This window comes from Agelaius phoeniceus, chromosome Z (genome assembly GCF_051311805.1).
Source record: "Agelaius phoeniceus isolate bAgePho1 chromosome Z, bAgePho1.hap1, whole genome shotgun sequence".
NCBI lineage: Eukaryota > Metazoa > Chordata > Aves > Passeriformes > Icteridae > Agelaius > Agelaius phoeniceus.
This window is the reverse complement of record NC_135303.1, coordinates 55462718-55488697: the sequence shown is the minus strand read 5'-3', so window position 1 is coordinate 55488697 and position 25980 is coordinate 55462718. Positions and strand designations below refer to the sequence as shown.

The window sequence follows — 25980 nt, the reverse complement described above, 5'->3', positions numbered from 1 at the left end:
GATTAAAAACTGGCTGGGTAGTGAACCAAGAGAGTGGTGATGGGTGGTGCCACATCCAGTTGGCATCCAGTGGTGTCTCCCAGGGTTCAGTTTTGAGGCCAGTCCTGTTCAACATCTTTACTGATGATCTGGATGAGGGGATCAAGTGCATTCTCAGTAGGTTTGTAAACTTAAGATGGGTGGGATTGTTGGTCTGCTGGAGGTTAAGAAGGCCCTGCAGAGGGATCAGTGGGCTGAGACCATGGTATGAGGTTCAGCAAGACCCAGTGCCAGGTCCTGCATTTGGCCACAACAACACCCTGCAGTACTATAGGCTGGGGCAGAGTGGCTGGAAATCTGCCAGGTGAGAAAGGACATGGAGGTGCTGGTCAGCAGTGGCTGGACATGAGACAGCAGTTTGCCCAGACAGCCAGGAAGACCAGTGGCATCTTGGCTTGTATCAAATTTTGTGTCCAGCAGGATCAGGGAAGTGATTCTTCCCCTGTGCTTGGCATTAGTGAGGCCACACCTTGAGTGCTGTATCCAGTTCTGAGCCCCTCTGGCAAGAAGGACACTGAAATGCTGCTGGAGCATGTTCAGAGAAGGGTGAAGGAGCTGGTGAAGGGTTTGGAGTGTCAGGTTTATGACGAGCAGCTGAGAGAGCTGGGATTTTTTTAGCCTGCAAAAAAGGTCTCCCTTGAGCCTCCTCATTACTCTGTACAACTACCTGAAATGATGTTTTGGTAAGATGTGGTCCTGATTCTGGCCAGAGTTAATTTTGTCCAGTAGCTGCCTGAAGTGGTGCAAGTGTGGCCAAGGGATTATTCTGTATAGCCCAGAAAGCCAAAGGTGTCCTGGAATGCATCAAAGGAGGTGTGGCCAGCTGGGCAAGGGAGGTGATTTTCCTCTTCTGCTCCACTCATGCAGTGTACTGTATCCAGCTTTCTCAGCACAAAAAATATATTTTGGAACAAGTCCAGAGGGGCCATGAAGATTATTACATGGGTGGAACACTTCTTCTCTGAGGAAGGGCTGAGGGAATTGAGGTTGCTGAATCTGGAGAAGGCTCTTGAGGAATCTTATTGCTGCCTTTCACTGATGAAGGAAATCTAAAGAAATCTGGAGGGGGACTTTTTACAGTGATAGGAAAAGGGATAATGGCTTCAAAATGAAAGAGAGTAAGTTTAGATTGGATAATAGGATGAAAGTCTTCACTGTGAGAGTAGTGAGGCACTGGAGCAGGTTGCCTGTAGAAGCTGTGTATGCCCTGTCCCTGGAAGTGTTCGAGGCCAGTTAGGATGGAACTTTGAATCTAGTAGGTGGCATCCCTACCCATGGTGGCATGGTTTGAAACAAAATTATCTTTAACCCAAACTGTCGTATGATTTGATAATCTTAGTGGCTGGAAAGAAGATAATGGGTTATATAGCTATTATTGAAAATAAGCTGGCTTTTGGGTCCATTAATTTTAACTTCATGGTGCCAAAAACTGGTTCATACCTTTTTGGTGTGGTGGCTTTTTTTTTTTTTTTCCTAAATTATAGAATGGAAGCTATTTGTGATGATTTTGCATTTTATGCTATGAAAGCAAAATCATTCAGGAAGTATGTAATTTAGAAAGTTGTTGTAACATAAGAAAATAATCACAGAGGAGTCAACTAGTATTAAAGCTTGGAAATGGCTTTATAAATTTTTAACGTGTTTATTTGGAAATAACTGAGACAAATGATAGTAAAATGTTTTTAGTAACCTTGTTGCACTGTAGTAGTTTGCACTTCCTAAATAAATAAATTCATAATTTGTTTAATAAATAAATTCTAGAAACTAAGTGACATTCTTTTGTAACTTTCATCTGGTAGTGTAGACTGAATAAGCATTACTTTATCTTTTAACTTAAAATTCACTACAGACTACACAGAAGTTTAGGTACAGGTAATTATTCTTTTGTAGATAAGCGTAGTTGCAAAGGAATTGTTTGTGGCATTTTTAAAAAAATTATTCAGGGAAGGGGGAAAGGCTGTGATTTTTTTTTTAAGGAAGTTTAATAGCTAAGCAGCTGTAACTGTTTTGCAGAGTTGAAAAGGTTCCATTACTCAGCCTATTTGTTCTCCAGCCAAACAGAGATAAAACACATAGCGAAACATTCTGTTTTGGGATATGAATTACTTCCACCAGTAAAACTAGATCTGCTTGTATGCAATGGGTAAAGAGTGGCCTGTATGTAGTGTTTGTGTCCTACCTGTTGTTGTGAGTCATCTCTCTGTGTTTTGCAAACTGTAACATTAACATGCCACCCCAGGTTTTCTGTTCTGAATTTTGAATTACAACAAGAGCCTGAAAAAAACAATTCCTACAGTCCAAATGTACAACATGTATAATCATTGATGGTGTACCCAATCCAGTATAACAAGGACACTAATATATCTGTGTTACAGTGGGAGGTGGGTAATATGCAGATTAAAAGCTTCAGCTTTTTTTTGTGAAATTATCCCCTCCTTTTCACTTGTACTGCAGATTGTACAGTTTGCAAGCTTTGCTGACGTGTTTTATTACATGGTAAATGTCATGCTTAGATTTTTAAATAGAAGTAGTTGAGTATATGAGAACTGAGTGAAAGGAGTGTTCTGCTTTGTTTGGAAACCACTCTTTTTCTATCATGATGTTGTAAAATAGTGGGGACCTGCAAAGTTTAAGGACAAGTGGTTCATTGCTTTTGAAATGCAATGATTTTGGATTTCCACACGGAAGTATTGGGGACTGGTTGGAAGAAGATGAATGAGGATAGATTTACAATCCTGCAGTAATTCTCATTCAGACTACCTTGTCTGATTATTTCTACAGTTTTGTTAAAATTGTGTCAGAGACACACTATGAGCTTTCTAGATGTAAAGGGTTATTAAATGTCTGGGCAGTTGAAATATTTTTTTTAAGTTTTATTTTTTTAACTGCATACATTTCCAGAGACCTATTTGTGGGGTTTCAGAATACTGTTCTTAATACAAATATCTTAGGAATAACTGTTGTATTGATTTAATTATTTTTGCTTGGGATATTATCATTCAGTAGGAAATTGGAAGTCTATTGGAGTACTTTGCAAGAAATGGTAACCTCTACCATTAAACATAACTCGGATCCAGGCAGGGCTGGCTTTGAAGGCTTAAAAAATACTGTAGGCTAGCTTGAACATCTCCATAAAAAAAGTTCTCAAAAGCAAGAGGTAAAATTTCATCACATACAGATGACTCACAATGTGTAGCAATGGGGAGATGTATGTTTAAATCCATGGGGACTCTTACAAAGAACATGTGACTTCTGCTTGAGTATGATCGAGTGTTTCTGTTTTGGGCTAAAAACATAAAGGATAATATTCTGGTGAGCAAGTGTAGAATTTACTTCTCTTTGGTGCAAAAACATTCATTACTTTTTGCTGTTAGAGTTGTTTCTTACTCCAGAATACCTAAATTCCCAATGGGATGAAATTGATCCATTTCATTTAAGTGAATTGTGTGGATTTATTTTTGTATTCTCCTATAGGAAATTCACTATTTGACCTGTACTTTAATAATAACAACACAGAAGCCAATTCCTTCTAGTTTAAAAGAATGTCACTTCTGTTTCTTTTCTTAATGTGGCCAAATAAAATGCAAATTTGAGTAGTATAGCTCTGCTAAATGGCCTGCTGTGTATTTTTTTCCCCAGTAAAATAAATCCTAGTTTATATGTTCATGTACAATGAAATGAGGCCAAAAAATCTGTCATTTGTACCCTGTTTTCACTTGTAACAAGCTGGCTAACATTTACTAAGGAGCTCAGAAGTGACATATTATTACCATTTTATATTGTAGATATTGTCCAAAATTGTAACATTAATACAAACATTAATCATTATTTGATGGTCAAAGATTTCCTAAGCTTGTAGTGAAATAATTCTTGATTAACAGTTTATCTATTTATCAGTGAATAAATACAATTTCAAAAATATTTATTGTCCAGTGGAAAAAAGCTACAGTCATGGTACAGAAAATTCCTCTTTTCCCATTGTGTATGGCTTCACCACAGTGCTCTGGAGCTGCCATTGCCAGATGTGGACATGGTTCTTTTGAAAATAACAGTATCACTATTATACACAAGGCTCTGGATTATTTGCTTCCCCACCAGAAGAACGTTGTGTGTGGGCGGATTATTGGCATTTCAAGGTCTGCGCAGAGTCTGGGAAGCTGGATCCTACTGTAAACAGAGCAACAGATGAGAGTGGGAGCGGGGAGGGGCATACATCTCACTGATTATTTTAAGAAGACAAGTTCCAAGAAGCTCTGAACTCAGATGTAGGACAGAAAGTTTAAGCAGACCTTGGAGTTTTCAGGATAAATGTGTGCATTTTTTAAATGAAAAAACTCCGAATCATAGCTAGTGTGTGACTTAAGTAACTTTTTGTTGCAGTCTATGCACTGACACAGGTAGCTTCTGAATCTACCTCTTAGTGGTCTGATGACCTTTTCACAGTAGGATTTCCATGTACATCATTGAAAAATGCCAAGTTCCAGCATCTCCATTACCTTTGGCCCATTTATTATGTTAGTAATGATTTTTGTGATGGCTCTGCTTGGCTTTGCAAGTAATTAAGTTCAGTGTAGCCTGTTTGGAGGTTGAAAACATGAGTTAAGTGTGTGTAAGATGACCTGATAAAAATTTAGATTTTAGGTAAAAATGTCTTCATTTTTCTGCTGTGCTTCATTTACAGGTCCTTCAGCAGCTTTTAAATCACTTCCGAAAAAATAAGGATAAAGTTCTTCTTTTCTCCTTTTCCACAAAGGTGAGCTCCATGTGATTTTTATCAATTAACTGCAGCAGTAAGTTCTGAAGTGTGAATCTGAAAGTTGACAACTTGTCAACCACATTTCCTTATTGCTTCTACTGTTAGGAGTAATTACAAGGTCAGTGTGCCATACTCCACAAGCATATTGAAACCTTGTTACCTCATTATAAAAATGGTGATAGCAAAACAGGTGTAGCACTCTTCTGCTGTCCCTAGATGTTTTTGAAATAGTTGTATTACTTCAGGTGCAGATAGCTAAGTTCAGCTGGTATGTCTTGAATTAGAGCACTGTCATAGCTCAGTATGACTGCCATATCATAAAACCTTTGTGTTAGCACTGAAAGTTAAGTTTCCTCATTCTGCTGACTTTTCATCATCAGCAATGAAACTCAAATTCTTGCTGCACTAGTTGATTTGAAGTTAAAACTCTCTAATTGGAGCAAGACTTATATGTACATTTTATTTTTAAGGTACTTGCTCCTTGGTTTCCTTATTAGGGAGTAATGTGTTTCCTGAAATAGCTCACTCTGCTGTATTGGGACTTTTATTTAAATATTTGTAATGATAGCACTAAAAAGTATTTTAAAGCATAGTAATTTGAATGGTAGTTCAGGAGTCTTAAATACCTCTTTTTCTTTTTTTTGACTTTAAGAAAGAATGCAAGTTTGATGTTTAGATGCAGCTGTAGAGTACTCATGTATCTCTTAGGTTATGTGTTATGGTGTCCAGTACCAGACTGACTGCTGGTTACTGCAGTGTCTTTCACCCCATACCCCTGAACTCTGACTGTGCACTCTGTGCCTCTGTAATGCTCATTTACTGTATTTCAAGTAATTTCAGCTTGCTAAGATGGGAGAAAGCTGCTTAAATGGACTGCCTGCTGACTGGGTTGGATTGAGTGACAGGATGAAACAGGCAGCCAGGGTGGGATGATGAAGTCAGACCACAGCACACCAATATTAATCACCTCGAGTGCTGTAGAATCACAGCTAAAGAGAATCAGGAATGTTGATACCAAAGTGTCAGATATTTACTGTAATTAGCAATGGGTGGTGTACTAAAAATATATTTTATAAACATGGTCCCTGTGATCATGTTTAATTTAAAAGATACTTTTAAGTACGTAACTTTTTATTTTCCTTTTTTCTTCATTTTTCCACTCAGTTGCTTGATGTGCTAGAACAGTACTGCATGGCATCTGGGCTAGATTACCGAAGACTTGATGGAAATACAAAATCAGAAGATAGGATCAGAATTGTGAGAGAGTTCAACAGCCTTCAGGAAATTAACTTATGTCTTGTATCTACAATGTAAGAAAATTTAACTTGTAGTTTGTTTCAATATGTCTGTCTAGTGTTAGTAAATCAGTTACTCTGCATTTTTCTTGCTGAGCTTGTGAAGGATTACTTTTTGAGAAGGTGAGAGTAAGTATAGACTTGATGCTTTGGTCGGAAGCTTCTTAAAATATTTAGACACCTTCTCCTTCCCTCCCTCCCTCCTTCCTGCTTCATGAGGATTTCTAAGATCAGAAAGAAGTGGGTCTTCTGGATCCTAGTTTAAAGTTGTTGCAGGATTGAAGAAACAGTTTTAAACACTATTATTAAAAAATTATGTCATTATCTACAAAAGGCCTTTAATTTTATTGTAGACAGACTCATTTTCTTGTTTTACATTAGTAGAACTAACAAGTGAGAATGAACATGAAATGCCATATTGAGCTGAAAAATTCTCTCACTATTACTGCAATTTATTAATCATGTTAATTAGCTAGCATGTCTATTTAAAATATTTCAGCTAGATCTTCTATTGTCTTTTTGAAATGTACCTATCAGATTTGCTTATCAGTTTATGATGGATAGCAAATTGTTTTGAAATAGATTGTTTTGTTCAACTAAAGTTATTGTTACTACAATGACTATTTATTTGTTTTATTCAGGTTACTTCCTTGCTTCATCTTGGATGAAATATTTTACTGGGGAGGGGCAGAAAAGGAGCAAAGAAAAGCTTTGCTCCTTTTGTCTCCTATCCAGAGGGGAAAACTCAGTGAAACTTAATGAAGTATGAGTATCTGTTCACTGTAGTTTTTTGTGGAAGTGGGTATGTTGGAGTTAGGAGGATCCAAACTACCTCTATATAACTACAGCAGACATCATCTTAAAGGCTGTTGCAAGTGGATCAGAGCAATCTTCAAATACTCTGGTGCTTATGTATAGCGTTGTGAAGAGATTTGTGATACTGGTCGTGTCCATTGGCTTGTATTCTCCGTCAAGTGTGACATGTGCCATCAGCTTCTCTAACACCTTTGTGAGTCCATAGCCCTTGTCCCTGAAGACAGAGGGAAATTTCAGAAGCTGTAGCATCATGAAGGACTAATTTTTACTTCAGTCAGTACTGTAATCATGGAGCTGTTAGTTCTCTTTCATTAATTTAAATCAAAATAAGAATGAAGGTTAACTAAACAGAGATGGAATTTCTTCTCTCTGTTTTGAGAGCTTGTGTGTAGAGACTAGTGAGTCTTCTCTGCCTGCTGATGGTGCTGGAGAAAAGGCTTGATTCTGTTTGTAGTTTTACTTATCTTATGAGAAAACTGAAAGGAACAAACCATAATTAGAGTCAGTATAACTAGTGTGTTGTAAGCAAAACAGAGGGTGTAATTGTTTGCCCAGTTTATTACAGATAGCAGGAAGTGATATTTTGCTTGATGCACAGTAATGGAAGCATCTTTACATTTGTAATCCTTTGGAAATTAGAAAGTGATTTATCCTATTGCTGCTGTACAAGAGATTGATCTTTCCTCTTACTCAGATTTCAGGCACATATAAAGTAATAATATAGAGTAAATCTAGAGTATATTCTATAGAATTCTATATTTTTCATTGCAGAGTACATTGACAGAATTGGTTCATACTCTTCTGTCTGTACTTTCTTGCAAAGTTTCTGGCTGACTGGTCTGTGTAGTCAATTTATGTGTGTTCTGAAGGTCTCATTGCTCAGAGAACCAAATGTTGATTTTCACTGAAAATACTTGCATGGTCTTTTGGGTGTGTAAGTGCTTTCTGCAAAGGACGAATTCTCTGCGTGGTAATGTTGAGACTGCCATTATGTTCACTGGCACAGTTAATATGCAACTTACAAAACATAAAACACCAATCAGAGAATTACAGTGCAGCACTGATGATTTCACTATTACATTTGTAGTGTTTGTATTTTATATTCCTTTTCTTTCAAAATGCTGTTTCTGCCTGAAATCACGCATTATATAGCCCATAGAGCTTTGAAAATCCTGGTTTTAATTGATCACTGAAATTTTTTGAGAAATGGGACCTTAAAAAAGAAAATAAAATAATAAAGAATAAAAAATAAATGTTTGTCCATCTGTAGATTTGACCTCAAATCTTGAAGTTAACATTGGTACTAAGCACAGTCACATGGCTATCCCTAATGCTTTCATTGACAGCTGTGACTAATACAGCTTTATGGATAAATGTATTTTATAGGTGTTGAGAGGAAGTGTAATTGATTTCTTCAGAGCTTGTACATTTCATCAAACCATTAGATCATGAATTTCAGATTGAGCACTAGGGAAAAACAGGTATATACCTGTTGGAACTTTTAAGTCTCATGAAGTAATACTTCATGAAGTAATACTTCATGAGAATCCTTCAGTCTTGCACTGGTGTTGCCGGGAAAATATGTGATTATTTAGAAAAAGAGGATTTTTAGGCATGCTTAGAAACATTAAAATAATTGCTGGAGTTGCTGTAACTTGATAGGAGAATATCAAGGCTTTCAGTTCCAGTGGTGCTGCTTAGCCAAAAGAAGGGAAACTGTATATGTACAGTACCAAAGTCAGCACAGTTCTGTTCCATCCTAGTTTTCTGGAATAAATAAAAGCAGCAAGTATGCCTGCCTTTAAATCACTGTTTCTGAATTTTTTGTGCTAGTCTTTCTCTAGATTGGTTCTGTCAGAATTAATTGTTAATGAAAATCCATTTCTGCTTTTCAGCTTTCTTTTTATGTAAAAAGAAGTGTCTAGAGAAATTTGTAGGTAGTTTTTATCATGTAAGGTTACATGTCCACTTCTATTCTACCTGCAGCATTCTCTATTACTGTCCATTACTGGACTGCTGTTAGTTACTTTTTACTTTACATTTAGCTTTAATTTTTTCACAGCAATGTTTTGAACAACTTTGAGTTGTTCAGTGTGAGTATGATGGCATCCAAAGAACTTTCAGCCACAAAAATCTCTCTCTGAAACAAAGAGCATAGAAACTATAGAAAACCTAGCTTGGTAAACAGAATTACATAATCAAAGCTTTCATAAAACCTTTCCTAATATAGTATTGTTCTGTACCTTTTGAGGTACTAAGTTGTGCAGATTTAAGTATGATCGTCTTCTGAAAACTGTTCTTTTTAATGAAACTCTTTATTTAAGCCATATCATACTAATTTGCATGGACCAAATTGCAGTAATGACTAGCTGCTAGTTAAAATGAGAGGTAAAATGGAGTATGTAACTTACAATGCACAAACTTCTGCATTTGTTCTGTCTATGAAGGATATAAGAGCCATTCTTCTCTGTTTTGGACTAACTGAATTTTTGGGTCATACCTAAAAACACTGAGAGGTAAAATTAGTATAAATCTAGATATCCTGTTTTGTTAATTTTTATGGACAGTTGGTTTTACATCTTTACTTATGTTTCAGTCCAACTACAGGGTTGGTTTGGAATCAGGAGAGGCTGAAGTCCTAATAAGAAAGAGTTTTTTCATTAAAAAGAAGCACGCTAAATTTGAAAAATACCACAATGTATTCTGAAAGAAAAACCCAACCAAATATTGTTATTCAGTAACTCACAGTTTGAGAATGTGAGTTCTCTGGCAACATCCATTAATATTGGCAAGTTTCTATATCCCCTTCCTTTCCAGATATAACTGACCCAAAGCTACACCATACTTAGAAAGGAAAGGCCACAGCTGCATTTACATTGACATGGATTCCATGAAAACCAGAAGGTGGTGGGGCTCCATAAGTTTTTGGTTTCTGTCTCCATTCACTCTTACACCTGAAAACTTTACCTTCCTTGTATTTCTTATCTGCTTCAAACAAGCAAAATTTAAAGTAATCTGTTAAACTAGGTGCTTGATAAGTTAAATGGGATTTACTTTTTCAATTTTGCAGTACCTGTTTCAGAAAAATAGCGCACTTGGAATTAGTGATGCCTATGCTAATGTGAATAATTGTTTTAATAGTTTATTTAATGATAGTATTTAGCTTGTGCTCATGTAGGAACTTAAATCTTTTGTATGATAGTTGGTTGAGCCAGTCAAAATAAAAAATTCAGTATTTGCTTCCTTTGCAGCTGGATGAGAAGTGGTATTTTCCTCTCTTTTGCTCCTATCAAATCATTCATCTAAGCACATGCTAAACTCCGAGTAACTGAGCAGTTTTGCAGGGTTCAGGAGTTAGCTGCATCAGGTTAGATGTATGCTCAATTTCTTCTCTGGCTTGCAGGCCTTACCTGAAAACACTCTGTAGCTGTTGAGTGTTCTGAGATGATGCAGGTGTACCCCTGTGACTCCTGACCCACAGAGCAGATAAATTTCTCACTGTGACTTTTTTCCCTTTAATGACTGGTACGAATGTTGCTCACATGCAGCGTGGCCAACTGTGTTTTTAACAGCTGAATAACTTACTGTACAAATACACCTGTGTTAGTTGTTATTGCTTACAGATATGGCTTTTCTGAGATTGTGACCACTTTAGTGAAAGTTGCGCAGCATTATTGTCAAAAACTATGTACTGGGATTAGCTGAAGTAAAATTTCACCTGTAATATTAACTGGCATAAAGCTGGTTATGAATTTTGTTATAATATTTGGGGGTGTTGCCCTGTGTAGGACTTAATGGGAAATTAATGGCAGTGGTTATTTGAGTACTTGGTGGTTGTTAGTACAACAGTAACACAAAGCTGTACTGCACTTTTTTCAGTATCTTTCATGTGTTTTGTTGGTTTTTTTTAAGTTGGGGAAGGGTAGGCAAGTATGAACCTAATACAGAACAATCTAGTTGCAGGTTTTTTTCTTACTATCATAGAGTTTTGGTTTTTCATTTTTATGTTTTCAGGGCTGGTGGACTGGGTCTTAATTTTGTTGGTGCCAATGTTGTTATACTGTTTGATCCTACATGGAATCCAGCAAATGATCTTCAAGCAATTGACAGGTACACTCTCAAAATACAGAACTTGATCCATGTTGCACTCTTCCATTGATTCCATAATCTGATTGTCCAACTAAATTTTTTTCTCAAGTAAGAAATTTTTTACTTTGTCTGATTAATCTACAAGACAATAGGAAAAGTCCAACTAAATTAGTTTTTAACTCTGATACGATTATTTTAACCTAAATTTTACAATATATTTTCCTTTATTTCTTTTTTTTTTTTTTTTTTTTTTTTTTTTTTGCAGCAGTATGCCAAACAAAAACTGAACAAAAAACTCCTTGTGGTTACTATAACTTTTTGTGATCCCTAGAATATATATGTGTCTGTAGATGACATTTTTCTTGAAGAATACATTGCAGTTGACCCCAGTTTAAATGGTGTTTTGAATTCCCAAACCATAAAAGACAGGGGCTCCCTATGTTCTCTTCTGCTTCACAATTGTGGAGATTAGTGTCTTTTTAGCACTCATATCAATCTCTGATATTATGGTGTTGGAGTATTTACAGTAATGCAGATTTTTCTTTCAAGGCTTTTTGACTCTTGATATTTCCCTAGGAATTCAAGGCAGACCTTTTAGTAACTGAAGTAAAGAATACTTAAAACCTATAAAAGAATATTAAAAATTCAGTAGATTTATATATTTTCATGAGCAGAAATACACTTGTTTCTGTTATCTCATGCAATTATGTAATCCTGTTTTAAGTGTCTTTCTGGTTTCTGAGATGTGTTTATGTGCACCTGTTCTAGAGAAATATATCACAAACATGTATTGCGGACTATCTTTAAAGAATCTTTGTAAGATCACATTATTATGAATTGTTTTAGCCTCCTGTGAATTTTGTGGAATATAGTCTATTAGACGTCTCAGAATTTACCATTTGAATAAAACACAATGCCAGTTCATTAGCTGTTTTTATGATGTTGTATCTTGTAAATTAATTTATGAAGTTAAGAAAGAACTGACTGCTCCAAGTAGCAGTTAATTGAGTTAATTCTGTATAATGGAAATAGGAGAATACTTTGAGCAAAAGTAGGTGGAGACACAAAGGGGAAAAAAAACCCCAACAAACCTGAGATAAACAGAGTGGATGTGTTTTGTGGAGAGGTGGGAGACAGTTCTAGTGATATAAAATGAGGAGAAGGCTTTTTAAACTGGATAGGCCTGGGGAGAAATATGAAATATTAAAGGTAAAGGAAATCAATTACTGTGGAAAATTTGAAAAAGTAAGGAAAACAGCCCAATCAACATAAGCATGATTTCAAATAGTCCTGTTTTATTAGAATGCTCTTATATTTAGTTTGTTTACTGTTTATTGCTACCTCTAAGAGCTCTCATTTCTTCAGATGTTTTTAATGTGCCATGTCCTTGCAGAGCTTATAGAATTGGCCAACACAGAGCTGTTAAAGTGTTTAGATTGATATCCTTGGGAACTGTGGAAGAGATGATGTACTTGCGACAAGTGTATAAGCAGGTAAAGCTCACAAACTGTTTAAATGGGGAGCCCTTCCCAGCAGTTTCAGGGATTGAAAGCTAATCTTTTTTCAGGGACTGAAAGCTAATCTAGCCTGTAGTAAAATTGTAGTTTACTTTGTGTTTATGGTATGTGATGTTACCTTAACATACTAAGCCAAGCTTAGTAGCTGTTAAAGAATGGTACAGAATAATATTTCTATTCAAGTGTTTTTCTTTAACTATTCACAATTTAATTATGCAATGTACATTATTCAGGTTATATAGAAAACTGTTTTTATTTGAAGGCGTATGAAGTACACCCGTGATAGTTATAGTATCTGCAGCAATCTGATTCACACAGCTTTTTCTCATGAAAGTCTGGAGAAAGGAAAGGAGAAATCTTGCTGATGCTATAGAAGAAAAGTTGATGATCTCGTAGAAAAAGAAGACCTGGATATTGTCTGTTTGGATTTCCAAAAAGCATGTATAAGTCTTGAAAGGATGTATAAATATTTTTCTTTTTCTTTTTTTTTTTTTTCAAATTGACTTGTATTTTTCAAGTTGGATACGCAGTAATAAACAAGAGTAATTATAAGTCTGAGTGTTGAGTTTTTCTCAGCTATACTTGGATTGCTTTCCCTTAGCAAGTAAATATACAGTGCAAAGGAAGGTGAAAAGATTGCTGATAATTTAGTATAGTGGAAGCTGAGCTGTCAAGATACAGAGGAGTGCCAGTAACATGTATAGCAGGTGTCTGATGATAGGCAACAATGCAGTAAAAGACTTCAAATGTTCTATTTTTTTTTTTTTTTTTTTTTTTTTTTTGGTAAAGCCAAGCAGGTTCATATTATACTACAATCTATTATACCAACCGGGGAAAATTAAAACAAAATATCCTTGCTTAGGAATTTCTGCTTGTTCCAGCTAAAGCTGTGTATATAATGTGGGTGCCAGGAAATTCTGACGTGTTGTTGTAGCAAACACTTCTGAAATCTCTTGTGTTGCTGTTTTAGCAACTTCACTGTGCAGTGATTGGAACTGAAAATGCCAGGCGGTATTTCGAGGCAGTGCAAGGATCAAAGGAACATCAAGGAGAGCTTTTTGGGATTCATAACCTTTTCAAACTTAGGACTCATGGGTCCTGTCTTACCAAAGACATACTGGAGGTATGAAGTACTACCCTTTTACTTTTGGATATTAGTTTTACATTTTTACTTTCTTGTGAGACTTCTTGGTCATTGTTTTGAACAGAAACACTATAAAACAGAATGATGATACTTAACCAATACTTATCTGGGCAATGACTTAAATTTAGGCATGCTAATGCCTAAACTTAGGCATGCTAATTTCTCGTTATGATATGAACCAGATAAATTTCTCTAAATCCAAGAATGGTAAAAGCTTGGTTTATAATTTTCAAAAATTTCCTACTATATATATTTTTTGCATTAAAAACTACATAACTTATTTTTTGATCCTTTCATGCAGCTTTGTGCACAGATACCTCTTATTCATCAGAAACTCATACTGGCCTTTTAAGCCAGAATTCATATCATAAAAATATTTTTTATGATCACATTAACCTCTTTAGAGTACTTTTGGGATGTCAATAACTGTTAAAAAGTTTGCTGCAGCTAGCTTACATCTTCAGATTTACTGCAGCTTTAGTCCATGTTTCTTTTTCTTTCCATCCTTCCCTTTATTTTGTTATTTTTCCTCTGCTAAGAATTTAGTCTGGACCATGCTGATTTTACTTCTGGTACTTACACTTCTGAAAAACAAAGGCAATTTCTTTTTCCTGTGCTTGTCCTTGTGTGTAATAAAAACTGAATCTGTTTATGTTAACTGTTTGATTGTCTTAGAGGGAAGGACAGGTAGAAGCAGGAGTCATGACAGCAACTACATGGCTGAAGGAAGAGAATCGTTCGTGCAGCTCAGAAAAGGTGAGATGTCTTTGTGGACTGTAGACCAGAGCATGACAGGCCTCCAGTTCCCAATATTGCAGTGGCAAATGTGGGCAATATATCATTAGGCTGATGATACTTTTACCGGGTTGTTAAGAAGATTTTGTTTAGGGAATTGTGGAAAAGAGTACTAGGGGTTTAGATGATTGCAAGCTTCAGGTTTTGTGGAACTCTAGAAGATCTGGGCTATTTAGTAATTGTAGTCAGACAATCAGAGTGGTTCCCACCAAACCAGTGGTCTGTTCAATACTGTCTTTTTTTTTCTTTTTAATGTATGTAATTATCTAATGGTTTCCTTCCGGAATAAGATTTTTTTTTAATTTTTTTCCAACAAAGGCCAGTTTTAATAGGAGCATTGCATTTGTAGGAATGTTTTCACTGAGTGCCATGTTCAGATACTTTGAGTAAAGGTATCATTGGATTAGATTGCACTGAATTATATTACAAATTAGCCACTGTCTCTTATGCCTGTTGGAGATTTCTGTGAGTATATGTCAGTATTTAATGTGCCCTTACATTGATCTCAGTCTCATATTCATAATACATAACTGGATGGTCATGATCTCACATATGGCTTGCTGACAAACGGCAGCTTTTTAAGCTTATGTTAATGCTTTTTGATGAGCAGAATTATATCAGGATTAATATATTAATTTTAAAATGTCTCTGAGTACAGCATTTTGGTATTTATGGTTCTGACTTCTATTTACAGGCTGTCATAATTCTTACCTCAGTAGTATTCAGTTGTAGAGCGGGATTCTGGACTTTTATTTAAAAACATTTTAAGATTGCCTGGCATTATTTTGTTTGATTACAGTAGGCCTTGAGAATTTTAGAGTGGAATGTTAGCATTCATATACAAGGAAGTAAACCACTACCTTAGATTTATTTTTATTATGAATGTCATTACACACAATATTAAAGCTTGAATCATGAAGTCACCTTCCAAAGCACCCTTGAAAGATGAAAAGTAGCAATGAGATTAGTATAAACTTAAAATATATGGATGTGGATTGGGAAGGCATAAGTTGTTTTAGCAGTGTACAGCATATATTGTCTCAAGTACTTTTGGTTATTTTCAGTGTTTTTCTGCTAAAAATAAGACTTCAATAATTTCTCATTATTAATTATTTTGCATTTTATAATACTATTTTGTGTATTTTTTGCTTGAGTAACAGTGAAAATCCACTGTTTTACACTGCTTTTAAATTAGGCATGTTGAGTATACTATAAATATTAAGTAACTTTGCAGGTGTTTTTTTGTTTTTGTTTTTTTTTTTTTAGTATGAACAACCAGACTGTCAAGAAGATGGAGATCCCCAAAGCATTCAGGCACAATTAAAAAGAGAAGAAACTGATTTTTGGGATGATTTGAGTGATGATGATATTCTGGAGAGTTCTGTGAAAAAATCTGACAGAAGGAAGCCATGCAATGAAAATGTAACAAAAGGACAGCTTTCCTTAATGCAGTGTGGATTCTCTAAGTTGTTGCAGAGAGAAATTGAGACTACCAGAGAAGGGGGTCACAATTTTGACTCTCATCATTCAAGTTTTGATTCTCACACTGTAAGAAAAAATGTAAATAGCAAGCACGATGGTTTTCAGAAATGTCAAACTAGTGTGCCTGTTTTGGAGCATGGGAAAGCTGTTCTGTCTCCAAATGGAAGTGATAAACAAAGTATGCATAGTACAGCATGGCTTGGTTTATCAGGCTCTGAGGAGGAAGGCGACACAAAAAATGAGAATCAAAGCATTTTAAAGCAATGTGACATAGTCATGGAAACTGAAAGTAGTTCTGAAGCAGAGGATGATGTCATCTTTCCTACCCAAGTTCAAGTATGCCAGCAACCAGTACTTACTAAAGAAGTTAAAATACATAGGTCAACATCTGAAAATTGTGAAGAGTTAGAAAAAGCTGGGTTTGTATTTAAGGGAAACAGTAGACAATTTGGATTCCACAGGACTGAGTCAAATTTTGCCATGTCTTTTGAAGATGTCAAGAATGACGTAGATTTGAAAGGAACGAGCGATGTAAGCGATGAGTCTGATGATATTGAACTTCCCCATAATTCTGAATCAAGAAAGCCAGGAACTCTGAGTTTTCCCAAGTGGAAGAAATCTCTACCACAAGCAAAGAAGCCCTATGGAAAAGGAAAGGAAAGTGATTCCCAGAATATAGATGAATTCTCATCCTCTGAAGATAACTTTCCAGTTGAGAAAATTCATGCCAGGAAGAAAAGCTATAGGAGTAAACAGAGTAGCAGAATTCAGTTTGGGTCTAAAATGCTGTGTCCTATTCAAGACACATCTGCTGCACAAATGAAGTCAAGTAATTATGCTATGCATAGCACTTACGCAAGTAAAACTGTATTTGAGCATCAAGAGAAAAGAATGGAATCAATGGACAAATATTTAGGTGACTATTAAGTTAATTTGTTTAATTTTATTTCAGCTAAAGTAATCCCATATGTCTAATTTACCATTGTCAGCAGATTATAAATTCTTGTTGCTGTACATTTTTTTGTTATAAGTTGTAGTAAATGTTCTGCTAAAAGTTGTTACTCAAAAATATCTTTGTGTGTCTTTCTCTTTATTAGTCTTACTTTTCTGTCTTACGGAGTGATAGGCTGCTTTGTAATTCTTGGTTAAACTCTTACGATCTCTTGAAATATGCTGAGATTGAAGATTTATTAAAAATTCACAAACTAAATATTTGTAAAATCTTACAAGTCTTGACAGGGCTATTAAATAAAGTGTACAGAAAAAAATGTGGTTTGGGAGTTTTAAACACCATGTGGAAGACTTGATCCCTAAAGACTTAATTTTAACCACTGATGTTGCAGCTGTTAAGTCATAGATGCTTTGAAATGTCTTTGTCAATCTGAAAATAACCACACTAAAACTGAAGTAGTATTAAACTATCTGGATAAATACAAATAAGTCTAATGATTGTTGTTAATTTCACAGAACTGAGTAATGTGGTGGTGAGTGAAATCGTAAGAAATTTTACAACTTCAGTGTAATTTTTTTTTAAATTATAGTATCCTTCAGTGCAGATGTGTACCTTCAGTGTTTTGGATTAACATCCTTGTATTTTTCTCATGATGTATCAGATGGCGTTCAAGAAGTGGCATATATTCACTCAAATCAGAATGTGGTTGGGTCCAGCAAGGCTGAAAATCACTTGAGCCGATGGGCGGTGCACGACGTGTTTGAGTTGAAGCAGTTTTCCCAGCTCCCTGCTAATGTAGCTGTCTATAGTGCCAAGGTAAAGAGATATTTTTGGAAATGTCATTTTAACTTTTCTTTATCCTCATTTTTCATCTTAAAAAGCTCTAAAAAACTTGTTTTTCTGTTACTGGCCACCGTGAATGATCAAAGACACTGAGGATGGGAGGAAGAGAATGCTCAGTTGGAAGTCTAATAAATTACTTTGTTTTTTTGGGGTGGCTTTTACATTAGCCAGCTTTGAAAGAGCTGGGAATTAAACAGCACAGCACCCTCTGTGGGATTTTTCTGTGGGAGAAATGTTAAGATTAAAGGCAGAGTTTTGAAATCAAATTCTGTGCCATGTTTTTCTGATTTGAGCCTTGAAAAATCTTCAGTTTGTCCTGGATCCATTTAACAAAAATCCAGTTGCCACAGTATGTTCTGGACACTCTGTAGCATAGAAATTTGAACATACATCAGTTTTGCAGACTCTCTTGGGGAGGTGAGCATATGCAGTTGCTATAGTTAAGTCAAACTGTCTATGTTTAATGTCTTAAACATAGAAGTAGAGTTTACTGGGAGTTCTTATTGGCAGCAATGGATATGTTTAATGTTTTTTGTTGGTTCTTGTAGCTTGGTTCTTGTTGGTAGCTTGTTTAATTGCATTTGGAATACACACAAATCTGGAATAAATTCAGGTACATCTTTCATATTTTTTATTCTTACTACACAATGCTCTGATTATCTGGGTACTTGGTTGCTTGCTTTGTAATAAACATTTGCAATTTCCTAGACTGATTTTTAAGATAAACCACAAGCACAGAATAAGTCATTGATGAATGTGCAGCTTAGTCTTTACAGACACATTAGCTATCCTTACAGAAATTGTAGACATATGACTGTGTTGTTCTGGGGTGTTGAACATCCACAGTGGCCAGAAGAGTTTCTTCCAGTGCTGTTGTTTTACTGTATTTAATTAAGCCATTAGCAGAGTTGCCAAAAATTTTTATACTGTGAAGATCAAACCAGGCGAACCAGTAAAAGTAAGGCCTTTTCAATTTTAACACATTTGCATTAGAATGTTCCTCATTAGCAGAAAAGTTGGTCAAAAATACTCAAGAGTACGGTAGGAAGGTACTTATTAATTGGCAATGGCTGACAACATTATTAAAACCAAATAAAAATGAAAGAAAACTTTGAAGAGAGTATTTTGAGTAAATGTCTGTGATCCACCTCTGTTAAAAACTAGTTTGTGATGTTCATGTAACTTAGAGCTTATTATGTAGAGTTATGTGACTGCAAGTATTGCAAATTAACTTACCTTGATTAACTCATCAGGTTTTTTAAGGTATGCACTTTTCACTCAGAAGCAACAGTAGTATCATTTCTCTTGGAGATCTAAGTAGGAAGAGCATCAAAACATACAGAGAAGGCTGCCTCTCTGTTTTTTCACTTCCTGTTATTCATTTACATAAAGGCACTAAAGTAGAAATAAAAGATAGATGACTGCCTATTCTTAGATGTGGCGTTTTGAGCTTTTTGTGGTCTGCTTAAAAGAGAGCTTCTTAGACAATTTTGAAAGGTTCTCTACTTAGAATTTTATTGATACTGTTTTTCTTTCTTCATTACTTGGTATTTCCTTAGAAGACATTTTGTGAAAAAACATGGTCACTGTTGTGCTTCTGGCCCTCAGGCTTTTGCTGAAAGTTAGGACATTCACTGTCTCAGCATCTACCTGTTTTATCGTAAATAATGCTGCTTAATAAAAATGTTTTTCAGTAGATTAAAGTAGCATCATGTGTAATATTAAACATACAGCTGAGTCATTTAAATTTCCATAATTGTTTTACGTAAATAAAATTACAGTTTTGAATGTTGGAATGTTAATTGGAAACTGACAGTTACTGAAGAAAAAACAAAGTTTTGTCAGAAATTTTGAAATTCCTTATTAATGTATATTTCAAGTGTCATTGGTCTAATAGTTTCTCAGAAACTGTTGTGTAGCTCTTTCTGTTGGCTTTGGGTATCAGTTATATTAGATCCTTAATTAGAAGCTTTTTTTACAGTGTATTTAGGCTGAAGCTTTATGTGATACCATCATGAAGGCATCTGAATAATATTTATACTCTGATAATATTTATGTCCCTTCTTAGGAACAGCTAATCAAATTGTTTTATTTCTAAGTAGAAGCAATCAAGAAAGGTTATTTTCATTTCACAGACAGGTCTGCTCAGGACCAAAAAGTATGTCATTTGTGCTCATTTGTGCCCTGTGTGTTCATTTTACCTATGGCAACTCTGTCTTCCTGCTTTCCAATTTCATTCAGTGAGCAGTCTGTAATAATACTTCTCTGATGTAATACATTGTAAAAACATTTTCCAAGCAACAACTTATATCTCTGTGAAAGGGGTTCAAGAATTTTCAAAAACCTTAAGTATTCTGTTGAATTGGATGAGTTGTAAATTGGGAAATACAAAATCCTACAAATCTTGGTAGGAGAGTGACATTTTTGTTTCATGCTTACATAGAAATCTGGAATGACAGGGATAATAAGCAATATTATAATAAGCTAAAGCAAATAATAAAGAATACCCCTTGCAAGAACATTGACATGTTGACTTCTTGCTATTGACTAGCCACCTAATCTCATTTTTGATTCACTACTTCTTTCGAACTTTTAGAACCGAGGTTAAGGTCTTTAGTTTCAGTAGCTAATTTATGGAAATAATGTGAACATGAGTAACAGAGAAAATAAGTTACTAGAAAGCACTATAAAGCAATGTCTTCTTCCTGATTGTCTACCTGTAGTACCTAAAAGTATCAATTTGGTTTATTAGTGCTTCATTTATTGTTGAGTCATGGAGACTAATGTGGTAGCTTAAATTGTAGTAACTGCTTAAATCTGGAGCAGATTGCAAAACCTGTGAGGTCTCTTTGAAAGTGAGAGTGGTTGCATGGCAAGAAGATCCTTGAGAGCCAACTTAGAAGGGATGGGAGGCAGCAAGTCTTGTTCCTCAGAAAATAACTGAAGGTATGTAGAACAACCTAAGAACATAAGTAACTAACAAGCTAGTATTTAAATTGGTTATTGTAAAAAAGTGTAAGACTTGAACACCTTTTCTTACATCAAATTTCACCTTGGTGATATTTTCTTTTCTTGAGTTTAGAAGGCCAGTATTAAATCTGCGCAGTTGGCACTAGTGTAGTTCTGGGTCAAGTCTCTCTTAACCTTTTAAACTGTAGGCTTCAATTAAGCTTATTTTTTTATCCAGTGATATGTCTATTATCAGTCTGTCCTTAATTTTACCTGGCCTAGTATTCGTACATCCTAGCTACCTTTTCTCTGACCAGGTAGAACATATTATTTTAATCTGCTATTGCCCAGTACCTCTAAAGACTTAAGGAGACAAAACTTTTATTCTTTTTATGAGAAATAGATCTTACTACTATTTTTTTTCTTGCTTTCTTTGTTCTCCAGGTTCCATAACAGTCCTGGATTCAAGACTGCAGAGCCTTTTACACTTCTTTCCCCAGAGCTGACAGGGAGTGTAGTCACATTGTCTATATAAGGTTTTTAAATGAATTTTGCCAACTGACTAGTTTAGCTAGAATGTTCACATTTATAGTACTGAGTGCTTGTTTGGTCTGTATTTCTATAAGTGCTGTATGACTCTGAAAGACACAGTTTGGTGGCGGCAACTAGAATATAAAGTATGCCATCAAGAAACATAAACAAGACATCATGATACCTGTCTCACAACTTAGCAGCTGTGAAAGGTGAGATAAAATGCAGAAGTAATAAATGTAACAGTGTAAACTATGCATTAATTGTACAAGCAAGAGAATAAACCATAATTTGATTTAATATCATTATCCAAAATAAATCCTGTCCAGCACCTGAATAAAAGAAAGTCTGTGTATGACAATAGTAGCAGCTAGCATATGTGGAAAGGTGTTTTATCACGTGATCCATTGTGAAGCATGTTCCTTTTATCACAGAAGTCAGTGGGATTGCATAAAAATAGAAGAAGATGCTCTAGGTGTTAGGTGAGTTGAAGCAGCATTCTCAGTGAAGAAAGACATTGTCAAGTTGTTAGAGAATAAATTTTCATAAATAATCATCTACAGCAGTGGAGATTCATTTATAGTTTATTTTGCAAGTATGATGAGTGAAAAGAGTAAGATTAACTGGAGTTTTTTGATGGACGTGGCATGATATGTCTTAAATGCAGAATGCTTAGAATTAGAATTATAATAAAAATATTGTAATACTAATAGTTCCTGTATTGAATGTTATTATCCTTTGTTTGAAGATTGTCTGTATTCTGACCATGGCCCACCACTGTCAGTATAAGATTGCTGTAGATTTTGAGAAGAAAATACATAAGATCTATAGGGTATGACCCTTAAAGTTATTCTAGTTCAAACTCCCTCCTGCAATCAGCAGGGACATCTTCAACTAGATCAGGTTGCTTAGAGCCATATCCAACCTGACCTTGAATGTTTCCAGAGATGGGGCATCCACCGCCTCTCTGAACAACCAGCTGCAGTATTTTACAATCTTCACTGTCAAAAAGCCTTCTTCCTTATGTCTTGTCTAGATCAAAACCAGGCCCTGATGGAAAGTCTTTTTCCATTTTTCTTACAGACCCCTGTTAAGTACTGAAGGGTCAAAGGAAGTTCTCTTCAGAGTCTTCTCTTCTCCAGGCTAAATAACTCGAAGTCTCTCAGCCTATCCTGATAGGACAGGTGTTCCATCCCTCCACTCATATATGTGGCTTTTTTCTGCACTAAGAGCAGAGGTACAGAATCACCTGCCTTGACCTGTGGCCACACTTCTTTTGATGAAGCACAGAACAGTATGACAATCTTCCCTCAAAGAGATGATGTTTCTGATAGTGCTGCTTATGCAGAAGGGACTGATGTGTCAATACTTGGAGGTGTTTAGAGCCTCAGTAATCAAAACAAAGCCAGGGATTTCTGTTCAATGCAAAAGTGTGGTAGACAGCTGTTTTTGAAGAAATTTTGGAGATATGGATTATACTGTACAATAGGTCAATAGTACATCTCATCTTCCTTTATAGTTATAAACTTTACTTGCATGTCCCAGAACCTAAGTGTCACAGAAAGTAGACAGGTGTGTCTGTACAGTTTGAGATCTCATGCTACTCATAATCTTTGCTAAGAAGTCATGAGGGTTAAAGTGTGAGTTTCATTTCTATTTGTGATGCCATGATGAAGAGAGAATCACATGAGGCTATAGTAAACACCTTGAGGTAGAAAATGCATGTCATTCATTTTGGCACATGGCTACTCCAGTAAAGATTACCAAGAGCCGTTATATGACAACAAAACATACTTTATATGCTGCTTCACTGAAGATTATTCATAGGAAGCGTTTTCCTATGTTATATACAAAGGTGAAGGAGAAAGATTATATTGCAAATTAATCTACTGGAATAAATATCTTGGGTTTTTTCTGGGATTATTTTGTTTGGTTTAGCCTGATTTGATGACATTGAGCACTCTGTGTTCTGCACTTGAGTTGAAATTCAAGTCTTGTGCTAATAAACTTTTTAAACAATGTGTTTTCATTGAACAAATTGAAGATTGCTGTCTATTGTCACATCACTATATGTTAAGAACATATGTTAAGATGAAAACCAGAAATAACTATCTTGTGTAACCATAGAAAGAATCGTATGGAAAACAAAAGCTTCTTAAAGCAAATGTGTGGAATGAATTTGTAGATTGTACATGGTGGACTTGGAAAGGCAGACTGTAATTTTCAGAGCAGACCTACATTTACTTCAGCCTTTCGGAGAGAAAGAAAAGTCTTGAGTAATTAATGTGATACTTTGCTCAGAATTATTGTGACAATTATTTCGAGGAAAGAAAGGAAGTGTTAACTAACTCTGTAAGGCCTTAGTCATCTACTAAGTATTTTTAGAGATTTTATTTTCTTGGTGGGCTCCAGGTTCCAAAGCAACCTGATTTCAGTGCAGAAGCTTTTTACATATTTGGGGTTTTGGTAACTTGCACTGAAACTTCTACTTGTGAAACTTTTTCTTAGCTACCATAAGAAAGAGAAAACTCCCAGAGGCAAGATTTAAATATCTTCTAATGTTTCTAGTCTATTCTGAATTAAATGAATGCATTTCCTAATGAATTTCCTAATTTCTCTGTTAATTGGCAAAAACAGCTTACGTTAAATGTTTTGCACAGTATGGAAGTCTGGGATAGGCTTTCTCTAGTTCTTATACAGCTGAATTTGTGTAGTATTTCTTCAGTAGGAGTCCGGGGGGGGGGGGGGGGCGCTGTGTGAGCATGGGGAAGTCTTTGGAGAAGGCCTGGAAGTTTCACAAAGAAAGACAGAAGATGGGAACAGGACCTACTAACTAATTTGAAAAACTGATGATGTTCCATATTAGAGCGAGTTGCACTTATTAATATATGGAAAAGTATTAGTCACAAGGGCTTGTACTATACCTGTTGAATATGTAAAGTCTTTTTTTCTGTCAACTACATGTTTTCAACTTAAATTTACTTAAAGTTTTACTGAAAAGAAATGTACAAAGACAGCCATTCAATTGAGGATTAATCACTATGGCAACAGAAATGTGGTGACTGAAAAGGGGGAGGATGTATTCTCCCCTCAGCTTCCTGCCAGCTGTCATATTCAACCTCTGCAGCATGAATTCAGGCCAAAATATAGACTGTGACCAGCTCTAAGAAACTTTATCTGTATTTTTATAAATTTGTACAAGAATTGCACTATAAAGGAAGACTTAATCCCCTGAATTGGATGACAGACATTTGGCACTATTGCCAGTGTTTGACAGAGAAATAACGAGATGCTTTGTAGTAAAACCTGGATTAATGGTAAACCCGTCTTTATGTTATTGCAATGTGGTGTAAATGAGAAAACTAAGCATGCTGTCAGCCTAGGAAAAAACATGCCCTTTGTATCTCCAATGCAGATTTAAGTACTGTTGAGAATACTGTAAATACAAAAGTTGTGTCATTAAGAATTCTACTTTATCTTATTTGTATTACACTGACATTTTGTAGATTATTTAAACAAAGACTTTCTATCAGTTGTAGGAACTCTGATTGCAGTGTGTTTGCACAGCTTTCAGATTCAACAAGTTTAGATAGTTGTTTACAAAGAGTAGGCTTTTGAGAGATAACATGCCTTTGTCCTTGCTCTTCTAGGATGGGGAAATACTCAGCTTTAAAGTAATTGTACCAAAATGATTGGCCTGTAATGCTGCTTTATTGAGTTTACTGGTTCAGTTTGCAATGGAATTAACCATTCCACTATTCCACTTTTGGTAGTGTTTTTATAATGTAGTGAGTTAAAATCTGGCATTCTTTGAAGCTTGTAGTGGAGGTTTCATTATGATGTATGTGCATCGCCTTTGGTTTTACTACTCTTTGACAGAAGGATGATGGCTGCAAGTCCACAGCTTCTGCTGGAATAAGCAATTACCTTAAGCTTTGAATTCTGGGACAGGCTGAGTATCTCCTCTCATTCTCAACAGTAATAACTATATTGATTCAAGGTCAGCTTTTTGGTCAAAGACAGTAGTATGTCTTATAGCAGTTACTTTAGGTGAAGGTTCAAAAACTTAAGATTGATCCTAATGAGAAATTCTTGCTCTGTTACCTGATTATAGAAGAAACAGACTCAAGTAAATGTGAAATAGAGAGGATGCAATCTGTTCTTAATTGATGTAGTAGTCAATTTTCCTGTACCAAGCAAAAGATTAGAGCTTATGGAATGTCCTTGTCTGAGTTTGTTTATGCAGTAAAGCTACATGTGACACACATGGGGAAATGACTATGTATTACTCTAAAATTTGTGTAATTTTATCAAATTTAATTCTCCTGGGGTGTTGGTGCTGGCAAAATATTTTGGAGGAGTAATTAAGATCTGTAATGAATCTTAACAGTTTTTATAACTTGAAAAATATTTCTGCTGTTAGTTTGCTAGAATACATTCAAATATTAGATACACTTGAAATCATACCAAACATACGTTGTTGAACTCAGAAATATCAGAAAGCTTGATATAAATATGGTTATCCTAAAGTATTCTAAAATGTTAAGGTAGGTTACCTTCATTTTCTAAGACAATTAAGGTATTGACTGTTGACTATATATTACTTGTAATTCTCATTCTACAACCTTATTTTTTTAGAACAGCAGATGTGTTCATTCAGAGACTGCTTTTCCATTAAAAAAGCTAAATTCAAAGGAAAAACTAATGTCCACATCAAAAATAGTTTTGAAATATTGTAAGGCTCATTTCAAACTGGAATTTATAACTCACCA

General features: G+C 35.4%; 1 protein-coding gene across 9 annotated transcripts in view; it reads left to right on the top strand.

The window, feature by feature from the left end:
• The window catches only part of ERCC6L2 (ERCC excision repair 6 like 2), a 53170-nt gene that overhangs the window by 19179 nt on the left and 8011 nt on the right, over nt 1–25980 (top strand). For 4 of the 9 annotated variants that reach the window (XR_013180149.1, XM_077172135.1, XM_077172137.1 and 1 more), the window contains exons 10-17: nt 4721–4792; nt 5960–6105; nt 10921–11016; nt 12389–12488; nt 13483–13635; nt 14332–14412; nt 15718–16849; nt 17547–17701. Coding sequence is in view for 7 of the 9 variants with exons in the window: in XM_077172135.1 (XP_077028250.1) it covers nt 4721–4792; nt 5960–6105; nt 10921–11016; nt 12389–12488; nt 13483–13635; nt 14332–14412; nt 15718–16849; nt 17547–17701 (1935 nt within the window). In the remaining 2 variants the exon portion in view is untranslated. Of the gene's footprint in view, nt 1–4720; nt 4793–5959; nt 6106–10920; nt 11017–12388; nt 12489–13482; nt 13642–14331; nt 14413–15717; nt 16850–17546; nt 17702–18276; nt 20516–20554; nt 21057–21121; nt 22935–25980 lie in introns of those variants that run through there. The other 5 variants (XR_013180150.1, XM_077172139.1, XM_077172138.1 and 2 more) reach the window with 5 other exon arrangements.